Here is a 25,094-nt window from a genome sequence, read left to right as displayed (position 1 = left end):
TCTCAGAGGCAATGTTTACAAAGAATTCATTGAAAACATTTGCAGTGTCATATGGGTCATAGACATGGTTCCATCATTAATTAGGGATGATATATGTTGTTGTTTTTTCTTGTCATCAAGAATTTTTTGGTAGTGGTTTCTCTTTGTTTGTTTAATCATTTTGTTTACTTTATTTCTCCAGATTTTGTATACCTCTTCATTACCCAGATTTCAAGTCATCTCATCTCTCATAGTATTTAAATTTCTGTAGTGACCTGTCCAGGTCGATGGTCATATTTAAATCCATGTGGCTTCAAGTTTATTAACAACTTCCAAAAATTTATCAGGCCATGTGCTTAAAATATCTTCTGTATCATCAAACATTTTGATAGTGTCCCAGGGTATTTTTGTCTAAATACTTGAAGAAATGTTCATTATTCAAAGATTTAAAAGACCTCTGTGCAATAGATTTATGAACATTCTTTTCTCCTACATTGTTCTTGTATTTTATTTTGAGAAAAGTTGCAAAATGATCACTTAAAACAATTTTGGAAAAGAAACTCTTTAAACATTTTCTTTACTATTTGTGTACATATAGTCTATAAGTGTTTTTGAAATGATGTTACCCTAGTGGTTTCTTTGACTAGTGAAATCCCTAAAGGTTCAACAAAATCCAACCAATGTTTCTTTATTTGTTCATTTAGAAGGTCCCTAATTATGTCACCTAATAATGTAAAATTCTTTTCATTTATAATTTTCTCTATTTGAAATTCAAAATCTTCATTCCAGTCAACATTTGAGGATGGATTCTTATACATGAAACCCAAAGCAGGATCCATGCTCCATCTATCATAAAGTATTATTCTTACTATTGCACTGAAATGTTTGACTGACACTTTTCTCTTTTAGGGTCAAGGGACTGAGGTTGCCTTGAAAAAAGTGAAGGCAACTTTCTGGACAATCCTAAAAATGAACTGGAGAGTATTTACTATCATTCAGTACATCAATTTCAGATATGTACCAATGAAGGTAAGAAATGCATTTTGCAAGATTTCTATGTATTTAGTTCATAATCTAAATGCAATTTTTAAAAAAAATTCTAACTGCATGTCCAGAACCCATGATTTTGACCTCTGGACCACACTAATTTGACCCATCACACTGTGTCTCAGTTGAATGATAATATTGCACTTTTTAGATGAAAATATCTGCAGAAATGTGAAACAAAACAGAGGGATTGAACAGGAAGATATATTTACAATTATAACTAGAAAGAAATATGTACTAGATTACATGCTTGATGAGACTTAAGTGACCCATAACACATAGGACCATTATATGTCTTATCAGTTTGTAAAGATGTTTTTGGATCGAGTCAATTTTGGCTGCACTTTTTATTTAACATTTGTGTTTTAACAGATCCAAAACAAGTGTCCTTAAGACCTAAGGAATATTGCAAAGTCCAGCAGCTTTTCCTGTTTTGATGAAATAAAAATGTGTTTATATCAGCTTAAACATTGAAAATGTGGCAAACATAATAAACCAACTTTAACAGTAAGCTAATTTCAGCATAGATACAGAGTAAAAAGTAAATATGCCACACATTGCATGAAAAGAGAGATGTGTAAATCATTGGGATTCGGGAATGTGATATTGTTTACCATGCATCATCTGTCTTGCATCCCAGCATCATCAGTCATGCACCCTGATATCAGCTATCATACATCCATCCTGGCATCATCTGTCATGCATCCCAGCATAATCTGTCATGCACCCCAGTATCATCTGTTGTTCACCCTGGTATCATCTGTTGTTCACCCTGGTATCATCTATCATACATCCTGGCATCATATGTTATGCATCCATTCTGGCATCATCTGTCAAGTATCCCTGCATTGTTTGTCATGCATCCCAGTATCATCTGTCATGCATCCTGGCATCATCCTTCGTGCATTCCAATATCATCTGTCATGCATCCCTGCATCATATCTTGCATCCCTGTATCATCTGTCATGCATCCATGCATCATCTGACATGCATCCTTGCATCATCTGACATGCATTACTGTGTCATCTGACATGCATCCTGGCATCATCTTTCATGCATCTATACCTCATCTGTCTTGAATCCCTGCATCATCTTCAAAGGCTGCTATTTTCATATTCTATTTTAAAGAAACTACTTGACCAGTTGCAATCAAAGTTAGCAGAAAGGATTACTGTATTAAGAGAGTTTTCAGGTATAAACAAATGCCAATCTGCCATTAGATATTGCCATGGATTCTTTAAGTGGCTTTTCAAGTAGCTCTAAATAGATAGGTGAGCTAATTTAATAACGGCTTTTTAAATTTACAAATGATGCTATATTGTTATAAAACAGACACCATTACTGGAAATAATGATTGAAGTTCTTTTTTGCCACCATTGCTAGAAAAAATGTATTTTTTTATATAAAAAAAATTCTTTTTTTTCAGTATCGAGTTTTGTTTGGAAATGTGATAGCCCTGTTCTTCTCCATATATGTTGCTGTCAAAAGGCGTCAAACACCAATCGGAAAATAAATGGCATAGTTGATGGGACAGATTTTTATATTACTTCATTTACCTGGAAAATGCCATAACATTACACAACAAAAATTATTTTTTTACCCAACTCCTTGTCAAGAAGTGTGTTGCAAGTGTTACATGTATTTGGGGACCTAGTCAGATTTTTTTGTTCTGGGAAATTCTGAGTTTTAATGTTTGAACAAATTCTAGATGTTTATGTATGTAATGGTTTTATTTATGGGCAACTCATTTTGTAGTCTTTGCAATAATTTAGACTTTAAAAAAGTTTTTCTTAGATTAATTTGTAAAATATTCCTCCATTGTCTCCCAGTGTAGGAACTTAAGTGAAAAAAATAATTTATAGTCACAGAAGGGACTTTAAGTCCCTTTTTTGTAGAGACCATGGCATAAATTTCCATAGGTGAGATGTAACTGTCATCAAGAGATTGTTTACAGTATGTTGTTTACATTTTGTTTAATTATTTTAAAAGCTAAACATTGTACAATTATTTTCATGGATATCAGTTTTAGTCATTTATGAAAACTTACATGTTTGCTTATGCATTATATTTTGTACTAGCATGTAAGTCAAGTCCAGCTGCAACCGTAATCAGCCAGTGCATTACGTGATTACAGATTTGGGTCTGTGCAGTTCAACTCCTCTCATCAGCGATTAGTAAGTTGGTGAATATGAACATTGATTATTTAATATTTTGGCTATGGATGGATCATTGATTTTGGATGTTTAACTTTATGGTTTGAAACAACCACAACATAAAAATATCGGCAGCTTCCAATGATATTAAATTTAGTTTGAGATGTTAAAGACCTAGGCAGATATTGTTGAGCCCATTTGAGTAAAACCACAAGCTCAGGCTCAAAATGCCAAAATCAGAGATATCAGTGAAACTTCGGGAACACCTGTGCTATTAGAACTTGGGTCTTATAGAATGATGCATGTTAAGAAAGTTTTGTGGTTCTAGTTTTGTTCTATAAAACATTATACATTCTCAGAGTGTTTGGAGTTTGAGTAAGAGTTTCAGAAATAAAGGGCCAGAAATGAGCTATGTCATACTGTATAAGGTCAAGGTGGGGGTGGGGATATTTGATGATGGTATTATAAATAAAACATTAATATATTCATCATACTTCATCATATAGATCATCACCATCATAAAACATTAGTGGAAAAGATCTGTAAGTTGCATTTCTTTTGCCAACCATTTAACATGCAGGTCAAAATACACATTGTGATGATACATTGCAAAGCAGTTTGTTGTCCAAGTGTGTGCTTTTAAAACTCTGCTTGCTTTACGGTTACCATGGTAATAATTGCATTAAACTTATTCTTATACAGGTATGTATTTGTTGTTCATTTATCACATTCAGAACTGGTTATCATCTTAATTCAGTGAGTAATGTTGCATAATGTGTTCTTGCTATGCATTTAATAAATTCTACTCCGACTCATTGGATCAAACTAATCACAGTATTTTTCTTGAATATAAAAAGACCAGGCCTTTTATTCACAACATATATATAAAACTATCTCAACCTAAAAGTCATGAAACTTTGAGTCTAACTTTAATAGGACCATTTTAGAATATTCTTTAATTTTTCTCAGCTGCTAATTTTACAGACATAAATGTGCTTTAAGTGTATAATCTGTGTGACTTTTTTGAGTTGGGTTTCATTCACAAAATTGTTTCAAGAATACAGAGCCTAATCTTATCAGGATAATTATAGATTATCATAACCTGTGAAGTTTGCTATATATTTTTTGGTATTCATTCATATTTACATGAAGTCACATACACACATGTAACAAATTGTTGACCAATACATGAACATTACCCACCTCACATTCATTTATGTAAGAAATGCAGAGAAATGCTGATGTGCAAGTGTTGTACATGATTTCTTGTGATTTTTAGTGATGACTCCGATTCTGTGTCAGTCACACAGGTTGTAAACAACAGATTTTTACATTTAATATAAATTATCATTCTGTGATTACAAAGTTTTAATGTATAGTACATATTAAATCTTCTTTTAACATCATTGACCATTAATCAAATATTCCAGTACAATACATGATTGATATGAAATAAAAGCCTTAAATAAATCAAAATCTTTTGACATAATAATTATGTATAGCAGGTAATTTTCACATAAAATTGGGCAGTTTAATTTTCCCACTTTTATTTGAATAATATGAATATCGACATGAGATCTTATTTAAAAGTGGCCAATTTTTGTTGGATCTGTTTTTATGGTCTTAAATTTTGAGCACTTAATTGTTAATGTCTTGATCACATTAAAATCCTGCTATATATATATTTCTACTTTTTTGCTCTTTAAAAGGCACTTGAGTAAACTCATGAAATCAAAATTGTCATTTAAAAATTTGTGAATTTAAAAATGTTTAACACTTTTAATGGAACTTAAATCTTTTTTTAATTTAAGTTCCTTGAAATAGTCCCAGCTGTATTTGAATATTGTTAAGGACGCATGCAAACTCAAATATTGTTGCAATAACATGCATAGATATAGACCTATTAAATGTCATTGTATAAAGACATGATGTAATACACTGTGTTTTATTACAGATTTAGTAGGAATTCAAACATTGTATTATTCATGAAATCATTATCAGTGCCACAAAGTTTCATTTTTAGACCTATGCTTGTTTGATTAGTGTAAGCTTGCAGGTTTAAAACACTTTATAATCAGCAATGAAAACACATTTCATAACCATAGAAGCATAGTTCTCTTTTCAGTTAACTCATTTGACATTTATTTCACGTGGTGAAAAAGTTGCTACTTCTCTTCGCATTTACTTTTAAGAGTATGATTTCTTATAATGTAATGCTTTTTTATGTGCCTATATGCCATGACTTCCATGTTTGTTCTTCCACCTGTCTGTATGTTACTAATTTCCTTTCTGCACATCAACTTGAGTTTTACACTATTTACAAATACCAGGCTTTGTGGATGGCTTACACTGAGGCTAAGGAAGATCCTTATAGATTTTGGAGTCAAAAGGTCAAAGGTCAAGATCACTGTCAAAATACAGATGATTTCCATGCAATAACTTGAGTTTTCTGGCATCTACATTTAGCCATCTTTGTGGATGGCATGTGCTTGGGGTATGGAGGAACCTAATAGATTTTGAGGACAAATGGTCACAGGTCAAGGTCACTGTTACTTGAAGAAGATAAATGGTTCTGCGCAGTAGCTAGAGTTTTCCATGATCTACATTTACCACACTTTGTGATTTTGAGGTCAAGACCACTATCGAGGAAGAAAATAGTTTCTGCACAGTAACATCAGTTCTACTCCAAAGACCTGTTCTTCTGATGGAGGAAACTGTTGATTTTTGGGTCAGATGATTGAAGGTCAAGTTCACCTTGAATGAAAAAATAAAACTGTCTTCTGCACCAAACTTTCAGTTATCTGCATAGAGGAAAATTTAGCACTGGGCAAGTATATAATGTGCTATTCAAAAATATTCCTATATACAGTATAAAACACCACTATACTAATTTCAACTAAACTAAGAGAAAATCATGTTGTTGTAAAGGCCTTTCAAGTTCATACATAAAATGCCAATCCACTATCAAATTTTGCTGCCATTACTAAAGGTTGATAACCATTTTTATGACCTTTTGTGTAAAAAATTTGGCTGATTTCAACAAATTTGAAGAGTGCTTGCTTGCTTGAAGGTTTTCAAAGTTAATACAAATGATGTTAATTTGTCATCAGATATGACCACTGTTAATAAAAATATTTTTTAAACAAAATTCAACAACTGCTTCTCAAAAGTGCTTTGCAAAATTTAACTAATATTAATGGGGGCCCCGAGTGGCCGAGTGGTCTAAAGCGTTCACCGTTCCAGAACACTGCCATCTCACCTCTGTCTGCGTGGGTTCGAGTCCAAGGCTCGGCTAGCATGGGTACGTGGGAAAGCCTGCCAGTAGCTTCTCGTGGGTCGGTGGTTCTTCCCTGGGTTTTCCAGGGTTCTTCCTCCACCAGTTATACTGGCCACCATGTATAGTCTATCTTGTGCTGAGAAATGGTGTTAAACCCTACAACAACAACTAATATTAATGCAGAGCATCCTTGTATGAAGGTCTTTCAAGGTTATATAAAGGATACCAATCTGCCATGAATATGGCCACTGTTACTAAAAATAGAGCATCCTTGTATGAAGGTCTTTCAAGGTTATATAAAGGATGTCAATCTGACATAAATATGGCCACAGTTACTAAAAATAGAGAAACCGTTTTATGACTTCTCAAACATTACTGAACTGAATTTGACCTTCTTACTAAACCAATTTTTTTTACCCATACAAAGAAAAAGGAATTGCTCACAATTTAAAAAAAATAATAATTTCTGAATTCCTAAATTTCATCAGATTTCTTTGATAAAAAGTTTGTTCACCACAGCACTTTACATTGTACTATTTAGTTTGAATAAATACATTTGTATTCTCAAGCATGTAAAATGCGAGTGATATAAGAGTCATCTGCTGAGTATCTAAAATGGGGGGGGGATATAGCTATCATTATGTCCATCTCTTTGCCCATCTTTAAACCATTTGAGTTACTTCAAACACATTTGGTACACATTTCATACAAGATGTCTGTAGGTGAAGTTTGATACTTAGAATTTCCACGAAGTATTAGGCAACCATGGGGAAAATATAGCATATGTATTAAATAAACTGGGGGTGCTAAACAAAAGAAGTATACCAATTGAGAGTGTTGGATATTTACCAGGATACAAACTGGGAGTCCTGGACCTTAAGTAGTATGCAAATTGAAAGTGCTGGACCTTAAGTAGTATGCAAATTGAAAGTGCTGGACCTTAAGTAGTATGCAAATTGAAAGTGCTGGACCTTAAGTAGTATGCAAATTGAAAGTGCTGGACTTAAGGAGTATGCAAAAATTGAGAGCCAGACCTTAAGGAGTATACAAATTAGAGTGCTGGACTTTAAGGAGTATACAGATAGAGAGAATACTAGAGGAGAGTGCTTGACCTTAGGTTGTATATAAAAATTGAGAGCTGGACCATTAAGGAGAGTACAAATAGAGAGTATGAGACCTTAAGTAGTATAATTATTTAGAATGCTGGAGAGTAAGTAGTATAGAAAAATTGTGAGTGCTAGACCTTAATTAGTAAAGCAAAATTTAGAGTGCCAGATCTTAAGGAGTTTATAAACTGAGAGTGATGGACCATAGGAGTAGTATACAAATAGAGAGGGTACTAGAACTTGTAGTATACGAATTGAGAGTGCTGGACCTTAAGTAGTATACAAATTGAGAGCATGGGACCATACAGTATTCTCAACATGCGTCTTTATTTGAGTTATAAATTGGGGGATGTATCATCTCAAAATGATATGTGTGTTTATCATACTAATCAAGTGCTTATATCTGTATATTTTGTGATTTGAATATGAATTATGTTTTTCAATCAGATATATGATCCTCTTTAATTGCAACCACTTGCATATAACAACCACATCTGTCAAAAGGTCAAGTCTTGTATGTCCTATTAATACCAAATTAGGTATTCATTTACATGTATTTAAAGATTAGATGATCCTCAGTGTTGTTGTACACAAGATTGAGTGTACATTACTGTTATATTTTAATTAGGTGATCCTCAGTGTTGTTGTACACAAGATGAGTGTACATTACTGTTATAATTTAGTCTTATTGAAATTATTTTGTTATCAATTTGTTATTACTGTAGTATTAATTTTTTCATTACTTTGATCACAATATTAGATATGGAGAAATTAAGTCTTTTGCATGCTGGTAAATGATTATGTGATTTGTAATTGTTTAATTCAAATGTTTGCTGATTCAATATTCTATGTAATAATTAATGAAAAATATGTTTATAAATCTATACACAAAAATTTTTATTAACTTTTTGCTTATGGTGATTTGTCTTTCAATAAGTCTCTCTCTCTCTCTCTCTCTCTCTCTCTCTCTCTCTCTCTCGTTCGTATGTGCCCTACAGGCACATATGAAAGAATTCCTACTCTTTCAACCTTTCCGGAGGATCTGGCTAAAATCCTTTTAATGAACATTTTTACTTTACTAGCCATACTGTATGCCATTCTTGTTACTCACAGTAGTTGTTTATATTTCGTTTTCTGTGTGTGATCAATAGCAAATATGAGCCCTAAATCAAACAAATTTTAAATAGATACTACCTCAGTTTTATCACATCAAAATACAAGCATGTAATTGTCACACATGTATCATTTGTGAGGTTCTGTAGTACTTTAGTGCACTTCATGCTATTCGAAAGACACTGTAAATTCTTTCAAGACTGATCCATTTTTACCAACTTATTTATATTCACCTCTGTCTGCGTGAGTTCAAGTCTCAGATTCAGCTAATGTGGTTATGTGAGAAAGCTTGCCAGTAGCTTCTCATGGGTCAGTGGTTCTTTCCTGTATTTTCCCGGGTTCTTCCTCCACCATTTATACTGGCTGCCATGTATAGCCCATCTTGTGCTGAAAAATGGCTATAAGAATACTTGAACATGAGGCTGTTAAAAACTAAGTTTCATGCTCCAGTAACTTTATCTACATATTTTCTTGTCTCCCCACCATAATGCAAACAGTCATGTCGCATGTGCTTATTACAATCTGTAATTGTACAGGGGCCGAGATCAAAACGTTGACAGGTATGAAGATTTCTCAGAAAGACTTCGTGAATTTGTAACCAACTTATTACTTTTCATTGGAATACCTTGACCTGGTTAAGCAGTCCATGGTTGACTTGCACTTTCCTGCACATGTAACCGAGCACCCATTCCCAATTACAATATATTGTTGTGATTCTATCTAATAATATGCTGTTGTTGAAGGATATATATATATATATATATATATATATATATATATATATATATATATATATATATATCTGGATGAGAATCATCGATGTGCTAATGGAAAACTTATCAAGTTTTCTCAAACTCAGAGTTATTGCAGTTGAATAGCACGATTAAGAATAATAATAATCATAATAAAAATAATAATAATGACAAGTTTGATTAAAATCAGAACTCCACTGTCTTAAGTGAAGATCTGACACTGACCTCTTAGGGCTCATGTTCTGGTGACCTTTGAAATAGCCAGGGGTTTCAGAAATCTGAGAGCAAATCAAATGGTTTGGTACATATTGTAGAATCGTCCCCTGTCATCCCCAGGCTAAACACATTGATACTCTTAAGACATGCTGCTCGGTCTCCCAAACACAACGATATAAGACCTCATTTGATTGGCTGATAAGATTTGCGATTATTATTATTAGGGCTGTCAACGGTTACCCGGGTACCCGACCGTAGTGAAAAAGCCGGGAATTGAAAATTAATGACGAGTACCCGTTCACAAAAATAATTGTTGACAATAATATCAAAATATCATATATCATCAGCAGTACGCTGGTCTGAGTTGCAGCTCCAGTCTATATTTAGGAGTAGGACTACCCATTATGCATCAGCGGCCCACTACTAAACGGCTGCTGCACGATGGGCTGTGCGAACGGCTTCACAGTTCAAAACAATACTAATATGTGGACTAAGCGTGTTAACATATCACTTACTCATCAGTCAGCTAACGACCGACAAGCTGTGGCTGACTGCGACTGGGGGGAGGGTGGCAGGGCTAAATAATCTAATGCTGCTATATGCACAGGTTATACTATAGACTCCCACTGCCAAAAAGTCTAGCTTGCCCTATTAAATTGTTACATTGTATAACAAGTAGGCGAAGTGGTCCGCTTGCGAAAATGAATTATTTCTTAGTTCATTCATTTTTTAGTTTTTATTTCATAAAAACATTCACAAAAAACTTTATTTTATTCTAGTTTGAAATTTTAATATTGTAATGTTTTGCTTACTTAAGTGTAATCCTTCTTTAGTATTCAAGTTCTCAACCGGAAGTTGACTTTCACCGCCATTCGCCGTGAGTAATAAATAACAAAACACGCAGTGGAAGTTGTTGGAAGTTTATTAATAAGTGAAACGACATTGTAATATTAATTCATTATTATTGACAAAACAAAATATTATAGCACAATTTATAATAGATAATTTGAAGTACAACAGGAAAACAAATTATCTCCGTCGACAGGCTATCAGCCGTCTCCCATTGGATGTGGGAAAAGTGCGAATGTGAAAATGCAAAAGTGCGAATTGGTAAAATGCGAAAAAGAGAATGCGAAATAGTGGATAAAGTGTGGTAAACAATGTGAAAAATGATGTAAATAGTCCGTTCGTTTCGTTACCCTACAACAATCCAGGTTTGTGAAAATTTGACAGTGGGGTAACTAGGGTTGTACATGTCTTTCATGTTCTAACGGGTACCCGGTTACCCATTAAACGGTGCAATGGGTACCCGGGTGAAGTTTTCCATGTTCTTGACAGCCCTAATTATTATAATAGCATATGCCACCAGAACATGACTCCTAAGTGGTCGCTGCCAGATCTATACGTAGGACAGTAGAGATCTGATTTTAATCAGATTGTAATAATGACATATCACGACGTTAAAGCTTGTCGCAGTGAAAACAACATGCAGAAATTAAAACAATAATACACTACTGCGGGCTCACATTAAGACTCTCCCCAACAAAATTAGCTGGTAACTTGTGGTTGACCTAAACGCAACTTAATTAGTTCATATCGTCCAAGCTTAGTACCTCAGTAGTTATATACATGTCCATGTTGGAAGTACAATATTTCCATTCATCGTGGCAATTCCTATGTTAGTGTCTGCATTTCCTGCATTTCAAACGTGGCTGAGTTAGGGGCCATCGGAACCGCACCTGGGATTGCTCTGAAAGAGGTGGTTAGCATCTTGTAGACGAATAAAAAAGTAAAGGTCTTTGAGTATACAGTCGGAACCAAAGATTCGCCAGCAGTTGTGGCACGCTGTTAACAGCCACGGAAGTGCGCCCATTGACCAAGTTTTGTTTACTCGGAATGACAACGTCAATCAAGTATTCCAATGTGTTTTTATGCTAGATTAACTTGGGCTGATGATACATCACAAATGGGAAACCGATATCTTTAACCTGGATTCAAGAACAGGACCTGGAATGCATCTGGTTGTGTATGTGGTAACACCTCATGATCTGTTGTATTTTGATTCGTATGGGCTTGCACCGCCATATGAAAGTAGTTGATTATTTACATCAGGTTTGTGTAACCTACCGTCCACGGCCTGGTTGTATCCGCTTATTTATATCATAAGGTGTGGCTTTAAATATCGCTTATCCGGCCCACATCCTGCAGAAAGTTGCACATGCCTGATTTAAACCTTGCTTTATTCAACGCTACCATAGCAAACTCAGATGGTCGACTCACAATATGGACATCCTGCTGTTAAAAAACCTGGATGCACTAGCGAGAAATCCAGCCCCGCAAACACTTATTGATTTTGCATTGTTGCTTAGAAGTTGCACTTGAAACATATACAAAACACTTGAAACATGTAAGCAGTGTTTATTGACATTTACCGACACGATAGCGCAGCGATCAGACGCGATCCTTCGCGGTGCTGAGGATTGAACCATGTTTGTCACCAAAGCGGATTTGACCGAGTTTGGCAGCTGGGTTGTTGTTGATGTTGACCCGGACGAGCTTTTTATTTTCCAAGAGCAAACTGAAAAACAGTAAACGTCCAACGTGGACATTCAGAATTTATCTTTAAGTCATCAGGCGCAATCGGGAGAAACCTGACTAAAATCACTGAGTACCAGTGAATCAGTAACGCCAGCGTGTCGGTTGCCTTTATTTTAAAAAAATTATATCGGTGTTTCCAAGGCTGCGACAAAGCAATACATTGATGCAAAGGTCACCAAGGTGCCCTCGCTAATACTCACGGTAACTTTATTTAGCATAGTTAAAGAATGATAACAGAATAAACAATGACGACTTAGCAAATGGCCAACTTTTTTTCAGTACTTGAGGAGACTTTGTTACATCTAAAAAGTGCGCGGGCCTGAATTGTACTTATTCATATTAGTCGGATATAGAAGTGGGTTGGGTACAATGGTAATAGCGCTAAGTAAAGACCAAAGTTAAGGAGCAATATGAAAGCATCCCATCAAACACTATGTTCCAGAACTCATCACATTTACGATAGCCTTATCAGTAGTCGCCGAAGATGAAATTCAGTTTGAAGGATTCAACGTCTATTCAGTGTGTGTGTGTGATTATCGCCTCGATGTCTGCAGCGTGGCAGTTTATAGTGATGTCTAGCACTAGGGCATCATGCCGCGGACATGTAGCATGATGTCCCACCTAGTTACATTATCCTGACACCAGGCCGACCAGTCCTAACACTAACGTCTTAATGCTGAGCGCTTAGCAAGGTAGCTGTGAGTACCATTTTTGTAAGTCTTTGGTATGACTCGGCTGGAGATCGAACCACGACCTCCCGCTTCTGAGACGGACGCTCTAACCACTTGGCCACCGGAGTGGTCGTTTATTCAGAAGGGTACTTAACCGTCTTTGGTGTTTGTGCTTGTGATTTACCAATGCATATACGTGACGGGTTCTAAGCAGCCACGCGATGACGATGTTGAGTTGACAGATGAGGTTGTAGATCGGGTGATGGGGATGCTAATATGGATGGTAATTGTGTTCCACTTGTTAATGCATGTTTACTTCAAACTTATGGCATGAACAGACCCTCATATACACACTAATATAATCGTATCAGGTGCCAAGTACAAATTGAAAGTTGGAACCCCCACCCACCCCCGTATGTTAATACCCAATCAAGGCCAGCTTAGAATCATGGCATTGGCATGCGAAAACGAAAGAGTGGAATCCACTGACAAAACCACGTTTCCTGTCAATTTTATTGCACCAGCATTGACTCAGCCGAGAAGAGAGCAATCTCGACTATTTTTCAACAATGACGTACATGTCAGTATACTATTTCTTGGGGGCAAACGAGACGAATAAGTTCTGACACCAAGCACGTGCCTAATCACTAATCAGTATCAATCTATATTAGCGTGGTGCCAGGCTCCAATAATGCACAATCGCCGGCGACTTAAAGATTCCCCAAGTGGATATTTTCTATAATTGCAAGACAGTTATACCTGTAAGAAAGGGTAATTGCACTTGGACGTAATAAATCTGGACAGGGTCTGCCTAGATAGCATTTGTATTTCGCTGTGACAGTGACTATGACTAGTATACCCTGAAAGTTACCGACGCGAAAAAATAATGGAAGCGGAACAACAGCAGTGAGGTGAAATAACCAAGACAACCGCTTAACTCACAAATTACAAACCCCTGTTTGTAGTTGTAGATGCTATTTGCAGAATCATCGCCGGGACCACTGATGTTACGATGGAGCTGATAAAATAATATCGTTACGGCTGCGTTCGCGAAGACGCATCTATGCAAAAAAATTCGCGGTGGCACAAAATAGTCTCAGCAAATTTACCAAGCTGTACTCGATGGCCATAGAAGATAAAACGATGAGCATGAATGAGCTCGAAATGGTGCTGGTTGAAATGGAAAACCACCAACAATTTCGTGCGTCGATACGGAGCCAGGACAGGAGCGAACCAACAATTGATTTACGGGCAATGCAAACTGAGTAATTGGTTGCCTGTTCTATCGATCTGTCTGCGAGCTCACCGCACTGCAGCTCCCAACCCATAAAAAGGATATCTTCCACACGGGCGGATTCACGTGAATAAGAATCACAGATGCACACGTATGCAAAAATCCACAGTGTGGAAGAGTTATGGGAATAATGAAGAGATTTCGGAGCTGGGAACCGGAACTAATAATCCATTCTTAAGCCCCCATTGTTATACTAAGTGCTGCATACAAAATGAAATCATACTTTTGAAATTAGTCAGATAATTTCAAATGTTGTGTCTGCTGTAATTACACTCGAGAAGTAGTAATTTACATGTTTAGATCATGTTGCCTCATTTGGGAATACGGGTTATTTTTTTTTTTTTACAGGACATTCATTATAAATTTTAATGCGGAACGGAATCATCGGAAACTAAACATTTTTTCTAATTATTACAACTATCTTACTTTAAACTTCAAAAATGCAGTTGTAACGTTCAGTGCTGTTGCATATATAATTTGTGTTGCAAAATGGAAAATCGGCATGCGAAAGGAAGCATTGACAATCAATAGCTCATAAGTAACTCAGTCAGTAAAATCATTAACATTATAAATATTTTCGTTATTTAACATGTACGTATTTTTTAAAGCTTGTCCTATTTGTAAAAAATGTAAATTCGTAACGTAAAACGGAATTTCGGCATGCGAAATTTAATAATTTCTGTGAAAGTGAGTATCAATAAGAAACAAACAATGCGTTCAATTAATACTTTAAATTAAGTATTGTATGTTACTAAGAAATTTATATAATGTAAGCAGAATAATAAAATAATTCAATAATAATAAAACTAATTGCAGACATAATTCCCTTTCGTATGCCTAAGATCCATTTCGAATCACGAAGACTGCACTCTTTACGTTTCCATTTGAAAAAAATTATAAGTGGACATAGGTTCCTACCAAGCGGTTAGGGTTGGTAGCTCAAATGTTTACTGTCTAAGGACCGTGTTAAGATACCCCGGTCAATTTCACTGAGTCGGAATGCTGTTCCTTTGAAGTTTACACTGACATGGGGGGGGGGGGGGGGAAGGAGATGGACGCAGAAAGGTCGAAGTGACCCTTCACAAAGATTTTTCTGGCTTAAATGCGATACAATTTTAATACTCAATGCATTCAACCTTAAAATTTTCTGTAATTCAAAATTCAACACTTGACACAACGAAATGATCGAGAAACACTCTTATATGTTATGATTTTACTGACTGACTAACTTAAGAAAATAAGAAGTTATCGACCATCAATGATTCATTTCTCAGTTTTCCAGGTTGCTGCACAAAATAGTATGCGACTGGATTGAACGTGATAATTGACTGAAGTAAAGTTTGCATTAGTTTTTTGGGTAAAATAGCAAGAAATAGTGTGAATACTTCATAAAAACGTTTATTTTACGATTCCATTTCGCATAACGATCCCCAATTTAGCGCCAAAAAGTTACGTGAGAAAAGTTATTTTTTCGATATTTAGTTGTATTTTTAATTAGGTAATACATTCTTTTATGTAAACGTTTTTTTTTCTTTTCTAGAATTTAATGGAGAGGAATTGTAACAATTCGCGTATGAGCCAAATACATTTTGCACAAAAAGTCTTAAAAATCAAAATATAATGTGATAAAAGGTCACAATATTTTAAATATTTTTTAAAAAATGGCAATTATAATAAATAAATAAATAAATAAATAAATAAATAAAAAAATTATGCTCAATAATTTTAAATTAAATGGCTATTTCAAAGGTGTATTTATGACAGGAAAATAGTATTATTCCATTCGCACAAAAACTGTTCGATTTCATTGCATTTCGTAGAACTCCAATGCGCGTTTCAGACCTATCCGTCCATAACCGCTGTTCTGGTTAGAAAACATCAACATCTCTGTTTATGTACATGACGTTGTGTTCATATTTTTTGTCTCCACTTAGGGCACGTGGCTCTTCCTCTGATTGATTGATTGATTACTTGGATTTACGTCGCGTGCGCCCAAAAGGGCATGTGCGACGGGTTTATTCCCATACAGAGGGATACTAAATATTCCTGGGGAAAGGAATTAGTGCCACGTCCCCCAGGCGTTTATGTGCTCAAGGAGCACTGCTAATTTAGCCGTCAGGTCGTAGGACTATATGTCCCTAACGACCTAAATAAAGGGCTTTCATGAGTGGTAATGGGCCCAACACACACTCACGTTAACAAAGAGTTGATTTCAGTCCGTTATTGACTGAACTAGGTGTAGACCCAAGCAGTATGTAACGCCCGTTGCGATTGGTCGCAACGATTACGTCACATCGGGACACCTTGCTTTAAGGGGGTGGAAAGTGTTCCACATCTCCGACGTTATACGATGTCCAAGAGAGGCAAGAGGGCAATAACTCGGCAAGCCAGCCATGGATGTTGTGCACTCCCAACTAGGCCAGCCCGTACTCAGTCAAATTTAGTCTAGTCGTACTAATGGACAATAATAAATGCCAATAATGTGTTAGCCACCAGTGCAATTGGGTCCAATCAAAACAAGTAAAATTTTCCTACGTCTTAACAATCGTAAAAATTCTAGTACATAGTGTACGTTGTAGATACGCTACAAATGTTTAATAACTAATATGTCTGAGCGACATATAAAAAGATGGGTCACTGTTAGGTCATAAAAGGTTTGAATTTTGAAGCAGTGGATTGACGGATCAAGTTAGCGTACATAATAGTTTTATCGAAACGGGATACCAAGCCAAAATGGTTTTATGGATAAGAGGCAATATTGGTAGCCCTTAGAAGGGCTTTTTAAGCAGAAGTTCCCCTTTTTTCTTCTTCTTCTTTACATTTCTCCGTAATCCTTTTTCCTCTCAGGTAATTTCGGGGAAATGGTAGCTGTGTAGCGTAGACATGTAGTTAGCTGCTTCCGCTGCTGGACAGGGTGGTTCTTGTAAGCCTCTTGATAGAATTGTGTAAGGATTCTGACGCCATAGTGCCTCTCGCTATTCGTTTATTTTTGCTTGTATTTATGTTAGGTGTTTCATGCGCACGTTGCATGCTTATTTGTGTCCGACTGAGGCAAGGGAGCGAGTGACCAGGAAGCCAGGCGACTATATGCAGGCAGGAGTCCGCTTATTCCAGGGTACTGGTCTAAATGGATGTGCTTGCACGAATTTTAAGTTTTGGTTCTTGTGTCCGAAATTGTTCTAAAGATGAGCTAGGTTGGATTGGATGGAAAACTGTGCTGCTTTAGTGTTAGTATGGTCTGTATCACAGAAGTAGGCCGCAGTATTACCTTGGACGTCTTTCATGTTATAGTTAGTTAGAGAGCAGAGAAGAAGTTTTGTTTTTTTAATATTATTTTTATTGATTTTTTTAAGGATATATTTGGGATTTAAGAAGACGGGAACCTTTGCTGAGTATTCAAGTCCCTAGGGACATATCAAAAGCGCCTGTCTGTCTACGTATATTAATCTGGTTTTAGAGAGTATTTGAGTGGGTTGGGTATGCTTTACAGTTTGTTATTTTTAAGCCAGAGGGACACCCTTGCTGCGTACTCAGGTCCCACAGGACATGTCAAGGGTACCCATCTGCTAGTGGAAATATATTTTTAAGTAAGGTCGGGTTGTTTATTTTATGTTTTCAGGGTGTTTTATATTTTTTCTTTTAGCTTGGATGTGTCTAGGAATTTAAGTATGTTTTGGTAGGTCAGATTTATGTTGGGGTTGTTATTTTTAAGGAAATCTGGCTAACTGGTAGTAAATCCAATTTTATTGGGGGGGGGGATTTTTGAAATTCCATTCTAGCTACCTGATATTTTGAGCAGCTATTGAATATACGTGGCAGGTCTTCAATGGTTTTGCAGTGATAGCAATTGTTATTAACAGGCTTGGGTCATAGACGTTTGCCAAAACTTCCTGCTAATTTTATTTTTCCGGTTACGATGCGCTTGATAATTTTTTGGTCCAGGCTGTTCACTTTGGGTGGTTTGATGGACCTATTGGTTTCTTTTATAATGGAGTAGAGTATCCTGCCTTTGCTAGTGGAGTTCCAGTGCTTCTGCCATTTCTGGTTAATATGTTTTTTTTATGCTTTGGGCTTCTGTTATGTTATATCTGAGTGGAGCAGGGTTAGGGTTCCCTAACATGTTTTTTTGCGACTTTGTCGGCTAGCTCATTACCAGGGATTCCTCTGTGCGAGGGTATCCACATGAATTCAACTATCTGATCCGCTGTGGATAATTCCTTATGCATATAGAAAGCTCTAACCAAGAATGAATTGCTCTCTTGAGTTGGTGATGTGAGATTTGATGGATTCTATTACACTAAGTGAGTCACTGATGATAACTGCTTTTGGAACTTGTTGGTCTTTAATCCATTTTAATGATTCTGTTATTGACCATAACTCAGTGGTGAAAGTAGAGCAGTGGTCTGGTAATCTGTATCTCATTTGTATGTTGAATTCGGGAATAACCACTGCAGCTACTCTTCTGGGGGGTTGGGGGTCGGTTGTTTTGGATCCGTCAGTGAACATTTTTACGAAGCTAGAGTAGGTGTCTTGTATTTCCATTGCTACGATGGTTCTGAGTTTAGATTCTTGTTCCAGTTTGTTTCCATAATTGGTGACTCTAGTGTTGATCCTATGGATAAAGTTGTCCATTGGGCGGGGTCAGGGGAGTGAGTGTACTCTTCTTGTAGAGCAAGAGTTGGCAGCTTTTCCCTGAGTTCTAGGATTTGTTTGCCACCTGATGGGTTAGGAACTTGTTGCGGCTAAACGGTTTGTTTCATTTGCTAATGTTTACTTTTGTATGATGCGAGACTGGGTGAATTGTTAATCGATTCGAATATCGGAGGAGCATTTCCTGTCTTCTTATTTTTAATGGCAGTTGACCGGTAAGGACTTTAAGTTCGTCAATGATGTCGATGGTAGAGTGCCAGTGCAAACAAATAATGCTTTCCTTTTTTATGGTATCCAGTTTGTTCAGTAATGTTTGTTACGCTGAGTTGTAATCTTGGCATCTATAATCTAGCTTCGACCTTATAAGTGATCTATAAATGGTTAATAGGGTTTCTTTATTGGATCCCCAGGTGGTCCCTTTAAGATTTCTTAAGAGATTAATATCTTTATTGCAATTTTGAATTAGTTGTTCAATCTGGTGTTTCCAAGTTAGATGATTATCGAAGAACATACCTAGGAATTTTACTACCTTAGCATATTTGATTAACTGGTTTTGAATATAGAAGTTGGGGTAAATTGTCTGGTTATTGCGTTTAGGGGAGATTATTGCTACCGTTTTTTCATGTGAGATCTTAAGACCCCATTTATCTGTCCATCTCCCTATGTTATCTAGGCTTTTCTGGATTTCTTTGACTACATGAATGCTAGCTGGTTTTTCTGCCCTCCAGATGCCGCTGTCATCAGCGAATTGGGAAATGTTAACCCGTTTTGTCGCTAGGTTGAGGTCAAGTTCGTTAATCATGATGTTAAATAGCGTAGGACTGAGTACACTCCCTTGTGGGGTAACGTTTTCAAGGGGGTATTCTTTTGAGGTTGTGTTTCCTACTCTAGTGATTATTCTGCGACCTGTAAGGAAGTTTTCGATCCAGTTAAACATGCGTCCAGTAATTCCGAAGTGGTTGAGTTTTCCTATCAATCCTTTGGTCCAGACAAGATCAAACGCTTTTTCAAGGTCAAGAACGACTGCTATAAGTTGTCTGTCTTATTTTCTTTTGGAGCTGAAAGCTAGTTTTGATATCCGCTTCTAGTCTTAAAAGTTGATATGTGGTGGAGCGCCTGTTACAGAAGCCACGTTGGTTTTCCGAGAGGAGTTTGTTACTTTCTAGGCGGTGTTTTAATCTGTTGGCTAGGATTGTTTCCATCATTTTACATATGTTATTAGTAAGGGAGATAGGACGATACGAGTTAATATTATTAGGGTCTTTACCTGGTTTAGGGATTGGGATGACATTTGCTTGTTTCCAGCTGAGTGGTAGTTTTCCACTTTGCCAAATTTGTTTGAGCAGTTTTATAATGGTTTTTGTAATGTTGTTTGGAAGATTTTTGTATATGATATATCCAATTTGATCTTTCCCAGGTGAGGTTTCTTTTTTAGACCCTAGTGCTATGTGATTTCGGAATTTAAATCTGAGTTCTTGAACCCAGGGACTTTAAAGAGGTTAGGAAATGTGGTTTCAGCTTTCCGTCTGTGTTCTTGGAAGTTCCTAATGTGATTGGTATTACTGCTCATGGCCGAGAAATGGTTAGCAAGTAGGTCAGCTTTGTCATGGTTGGTTGTAGCATTTTTCAGCTTAGGTGCTAAGTTAATAGCTTTCCCCCAGATAGATTTTATTTTGTCCCATACTTGTTTAGAGTTAGATTTGAGGTTCAATTTAGAGTAGAAGTGTTGCCTTTTTTTTTCTTTGGCTAGTTTTATGATCCCTTTAAGGTGTTTTTCTTTGTCTTTATATTGCATGAAATCTATTGAGTCTCTTGTTCGCTTATATTTAAGTGCTTTTTTATATCTATATGTGCTTTTTGACATATCGAGCTCTTTGGTATTAACAGCGGCTAGGGTGTTTCTAAAGTTATCCCAGTCAGCTTTATCATATCTCCATTTGGGTGGAGCTTCATGTATGTTGTGCTAAACTGATATTTGGAGGAAGATTATGATGGGGGAAATGGTCGCTACCTAATGTGTTATCTTGATCAACCCACCAGTTTGCAAGTTGGGCTAGTTTGGGTGCGCATATAGTAAGATCGATTGTTGAGAGGGAGCCATTATCAGGATTAAGTCAAGTTTTAGACCAATCATTGAATCTGGTTAGGTTGGATTCAGCAATCCATTCTTCAATTAATTTGCCTCCTTTATACTTTCTACTTTCTCCCCATAGTTCATTGTGAGCATTGAAGTCACCACAAATGATTAGGTTTCCAGACTGGTTAGTGGAGCTTTGTCGATAAGATTCTAAGTCGATTGGGTTGTCATTGCCCCCTGGGTCATATATATATATATATATATATATATATATATATATATATATATATATATATATATATATATATATTAGTTATTATTATATTATTCGATCCAATGTTGACTAATACAGTTTGAATTTACATTTTTTATTTATGTCTATTGGCATTGAGATCGTTAATGTTCCAGAGTAGAGCAGGGAGTCAGTTAGAAATATTGCAAGTCCTCCTCCTTTTGTCCCCATTGCTACGACTTTTGAATATGGCTAGTGAGTATCCGGATATTTTGGGTATATGTTTCGTATTCTCTGGTAAGTGTGTTTCCTGGAGGCAGATTATGTCAGGTTTATTGATTGCATTATGGATTTTGTGTATTACATCAGGTAGGTTTTTGGATAGGCCCCTGCAATCCCATTGCCAGATAGTAAGTTTTTTAAAAAATATTTTTATAGTTGTATTATCCATTGAGATTGGTGGTGGTTGTTATTATGATGGTGGACTGAGGAGTAATTAGCATGATAATGTTTGGTAACACTTGAGTTTAGGTATTCTACTATGTTTTCTAATGTGGTGTGTGGTCTGGTGCTGTTAGATTTAATTATCTCTTTGAACAGTTCAATCCACATCTGCAATGTGATGATGTTTTGATAACCATGGTGGGGGTATATGACTGTTTTTATTTTTTTTGTATTGTTATGGCTTTGATTTTTTCCTGATTGCATTCCTGCTGATTTGGTTTCAGATTTTGGTACAGTTTAGGGCGGATTAGTTTTTTGTGGAGGTGGATTTTTTTGTGTGTGTTTAGAGTTGAGAGGTTAGGTGACTTCCTTTGTTTCAATTTGATGGAAGTTGTGTTGCTGTTATCAATTGTTCATCTGAATGAATTACAGTAACCAAATGCTCCAAACAAGAGCACAATTTAAGTATGCTCTTAGATTATGTAAGAAGGAGGAAGCAAAACATAGAGCAGACTCGCTAGCACAAACATTTGAAAATGTCGACCAACGTGAATTCTGGAAGTAAGCTAAACAAATTACTACGACAACTTCCAATAAACTACCGATCTGCATTGATGGGAACCATGGTCAGAATAATATATGCAACATGTGGAAAAATCATTTTGAGGACTTACTCAATAGTGTTAAAAATGATTCGAATAAGAAGCACGTGCTTTCAGCATTGAATACCCCTTCTGCTCGTATTGAGGTAATCACACTATCTGAGATCCAAAGTGCAATAGCAAGACAAAAAGGCGGTAAATGTCCAGGATCAGATTTTTATATGTGGAACATTTTAAATTTTCAGATACTAGACTTCATGTACTATTGATGATTTTATTTACTTGTATGTTTGTGCATCACTTTGTACCAGATGATTTCACAAAAGTTACAATTAAACCGCTACTAAAGAGCAAAACTGGTAACCTGGCGGACAAAAATAACTATAGACCTATCGCTCTTACGACTATTATTTCAAAAATATTTGAATGCATCATACTGCAAAGATTTGACGTCACAATCTCCGATAATCAGTTTGGTTTTAAAAAGCAGCATTCAACAGATTTATGCATATATGCCTTTAAGGAAACTGTTAGCTATTATGTAGAACATGGCAGCCCAGTGTTTGCATGCTTTTTAGACGCTAGCAAGGCATTTGATAGGGTCAATCACTGGACACTCTTTAAAAAGTTGATTGATATTAAAATACCTGTCTACATAGTTCATACTTTAGTTAACTGGTATGGCAATCAGCTGTATTGTGTGCGATGGGGAAGCGTACTATCCAGCGCTTTCCATGTAACCAATGGGGTGAGGCAGGGGGGTATTCTTTCCCCTTTGTTATTTTTGTTATCATATATATATATATATATATATATATATATATATATATATATATATATATATATATATATATATATATACGAATTAAATCGTAAGCTCTGTCAGTGTTACGTGGGGTTACATGTGGCACCAAATGCGTTGTTTCTTAACAATTTTAGTTTTGCTGATGATATGTCATTGATAAGTCCTTCTATCACAGGTTTAAGGAAATTATTAAAGATATGTGAACAATACGCATTTCCTGATATCAAGAATCATGAGACTAGGAGTGCGGGAAAGATCGTGAGGGCGAAAGAGAGACGTGGTACCTTCTAGCAGAAAAAACAGCCCTTTTTAGGGCTCCAAAAGATTGCCTTTTATTAAATAGGGAACCATATTTGGCATGGTATCCCTCCTTGACTAAACTATTCTCGAAACAAACTTGGCCCATTGGAACACCACAACAAACTTAACTTGTTAAACTTAACAGTGACAAAACTTGTATATGTCGCTTAGACATATTAATTTAAATAAGACCAGTATGGTTATTTTTATGTATACTAAGTACTGATATTAGATAGATACGTTAGGAAATAGGAAATTTAACAGACTCGTTATATTTGAACTAATTGCACAGGTGAAAAACATATTATGGGTACTTTTTGTTGTCCATTAGCAAAAAAACGGGACTTGATTTGAAATAAGTACGGGCTGGCGTTTTGGGGAGTACTTAACATCCATCGCTGGCTTGCTGAGCACCTTTACACCTCCTTTACCACGCTCGGACATCGTACACGTGGCAGAATGTGGAACGATTTCCACCTGCCACACGCCCATGTGTCCTAATGTGACGTCATCGCTACCGACCAATCGTAGCGGGCTTTACATACTGCTTGGGTTGACACCTGAGGCATTTCAAACCAACTAAGAAAAATGAGTGTGTGGTGAGACTATTCCCACTCATGTTTAAAGCCTTTCCGTCAGGTTGTTAAGGACTAGTTAGTCCTACACCTGAGTGACTAAATTTAAAAGTAGTCTGCGAGTACATAAAAGCCTAGGGGATGAGGCTCTCTTTCCTTCCCCAGGAGTAATTAAAAATCACGCGGTGCGTGATTAAACCAGTGATACATGCTCCATTGGAGCGAAAATCACTTTAATTCAAGTAAGTAAGTTCGGGTACCGTCTCTAGCACTCTTGATGACACCAACTGTCTGAGTTATGTTCTTTCTTGCAAGCCCCTATGTTCCACTTCTGTTTGTGATAATAACTTGTGATACTTCACATTTTCTAAAGTGGAAATCTTTACAAGCCGTACAAAATACAAAATTTATATGACTTTGGCTTTTGACACTTGCACAGATTCTTCACTTTATAAGTGTCACGAGAAAATTGTATATCCAATTTTTACCCTTTTCCAAAACACGCACACACTTGCAGCTTGACCAGAAATATGTACATCTTGTTTTGTGGATAAGTCACAGACAAGTCCAAGCATATATAGGTGATTATGAACATTAGGAATATCCCCTCATTTTTTCAGAAATATCAAAGCTTTTATGTGCATTTTCCCTTTTCCACTCTATATTAGTGCTTAGATTTGTTCCAAAAAAGAAAAAAGAAACGAAACAATTTTGAAAAAAAACAAACTGAATTTTGAATTCAGATTTCTCTCTGTTTATAGTTTTTTTTTCAAGTTGATATTGCATGACAGATTACATTCGCCTACCTTTCCAAAGTGAGAGACATTTCTTCACATGTCATTGCCTTTGTTAAATTCGGTTTCATTGGTTAGTTATCGTTAATCTTTAATTTTTTGATGCATTTCTTTTTGATAGAAGATTTAAGGCTTTCTGGTGTTGTAACGGTATTTATGTTGTTTAGTCTGTTGATGAAATTATTTATAGCAAAGTGCTTAAGATTTTTCAGGTTTTTTTTATTATTTCAAGCCCTACAAAAGGAGACCAAGCTTGTCTTGAAAGAGGATTGAAACTCTAAATTACACGGGCGTGAAGGAAAACATCGCTGTGTTCGTTCTAATCATGCTTGCCGTATCTCTTTGTGTTTTAGAGGTCATATTTCTTCTTAAGTAAATACACGCATCAATAGACAGACAGATTGGGTCA

At 36.2% G+C, this 25,094-nt stretch overlaps 1 protein-coding gene across 1 annotated transcript in view; it reads left to right on the top strand.

Annotated features, from left to right (window-relative positions):
* LOC149775660 (peroxisomal membrane protein 2-like) overlaps nucleotides 1–3,880 on the top strand; it is a 31,556-nt gene extending 27,676 nt beyond the window's left edge. Inside the window, exons 4-5 of the mRNA XM_089943690.1 lie at nucleotides 889–1,008; nucleotides 2,453–3,880. Of these exons, the coding sequence (XP_089799816.1) occupies nucleotides 889–1,008; nucleotides 2,453–2,539 (207 nt within the window). The 3' untranslated portion in view covers nucleotides 2,540–3,880. The remainder of the gene's footprint in view (nucleotides 1–888; nucleotides 1,009–2,452) is intronic.
* The last annotated feature ends 21,214 nt before the right edge of the window (nucleotides 3,881–25,094 follow it).

This window comes from Sinohyriopsis cumingii, chromosome 19, assembly GCF_028554795.1.
Source record: "Sinohyriopsis cumingii isolate HCF-2022 chromosome 19, ASM2855479v2, whole genome shotgun sequence".
Lineage (NCBI taxonomy): Eukaryota > Metazoa > Mollusca > Bivalvia > Unionida > Unionidae > Sinohyriopsis > Sinohyriopsis cumingii.
The sequence above is the reverse complement of the archived record's forward strand: the minus strand, read 5'-3'. Positions and strand labels throughout refer to the sequence as shown.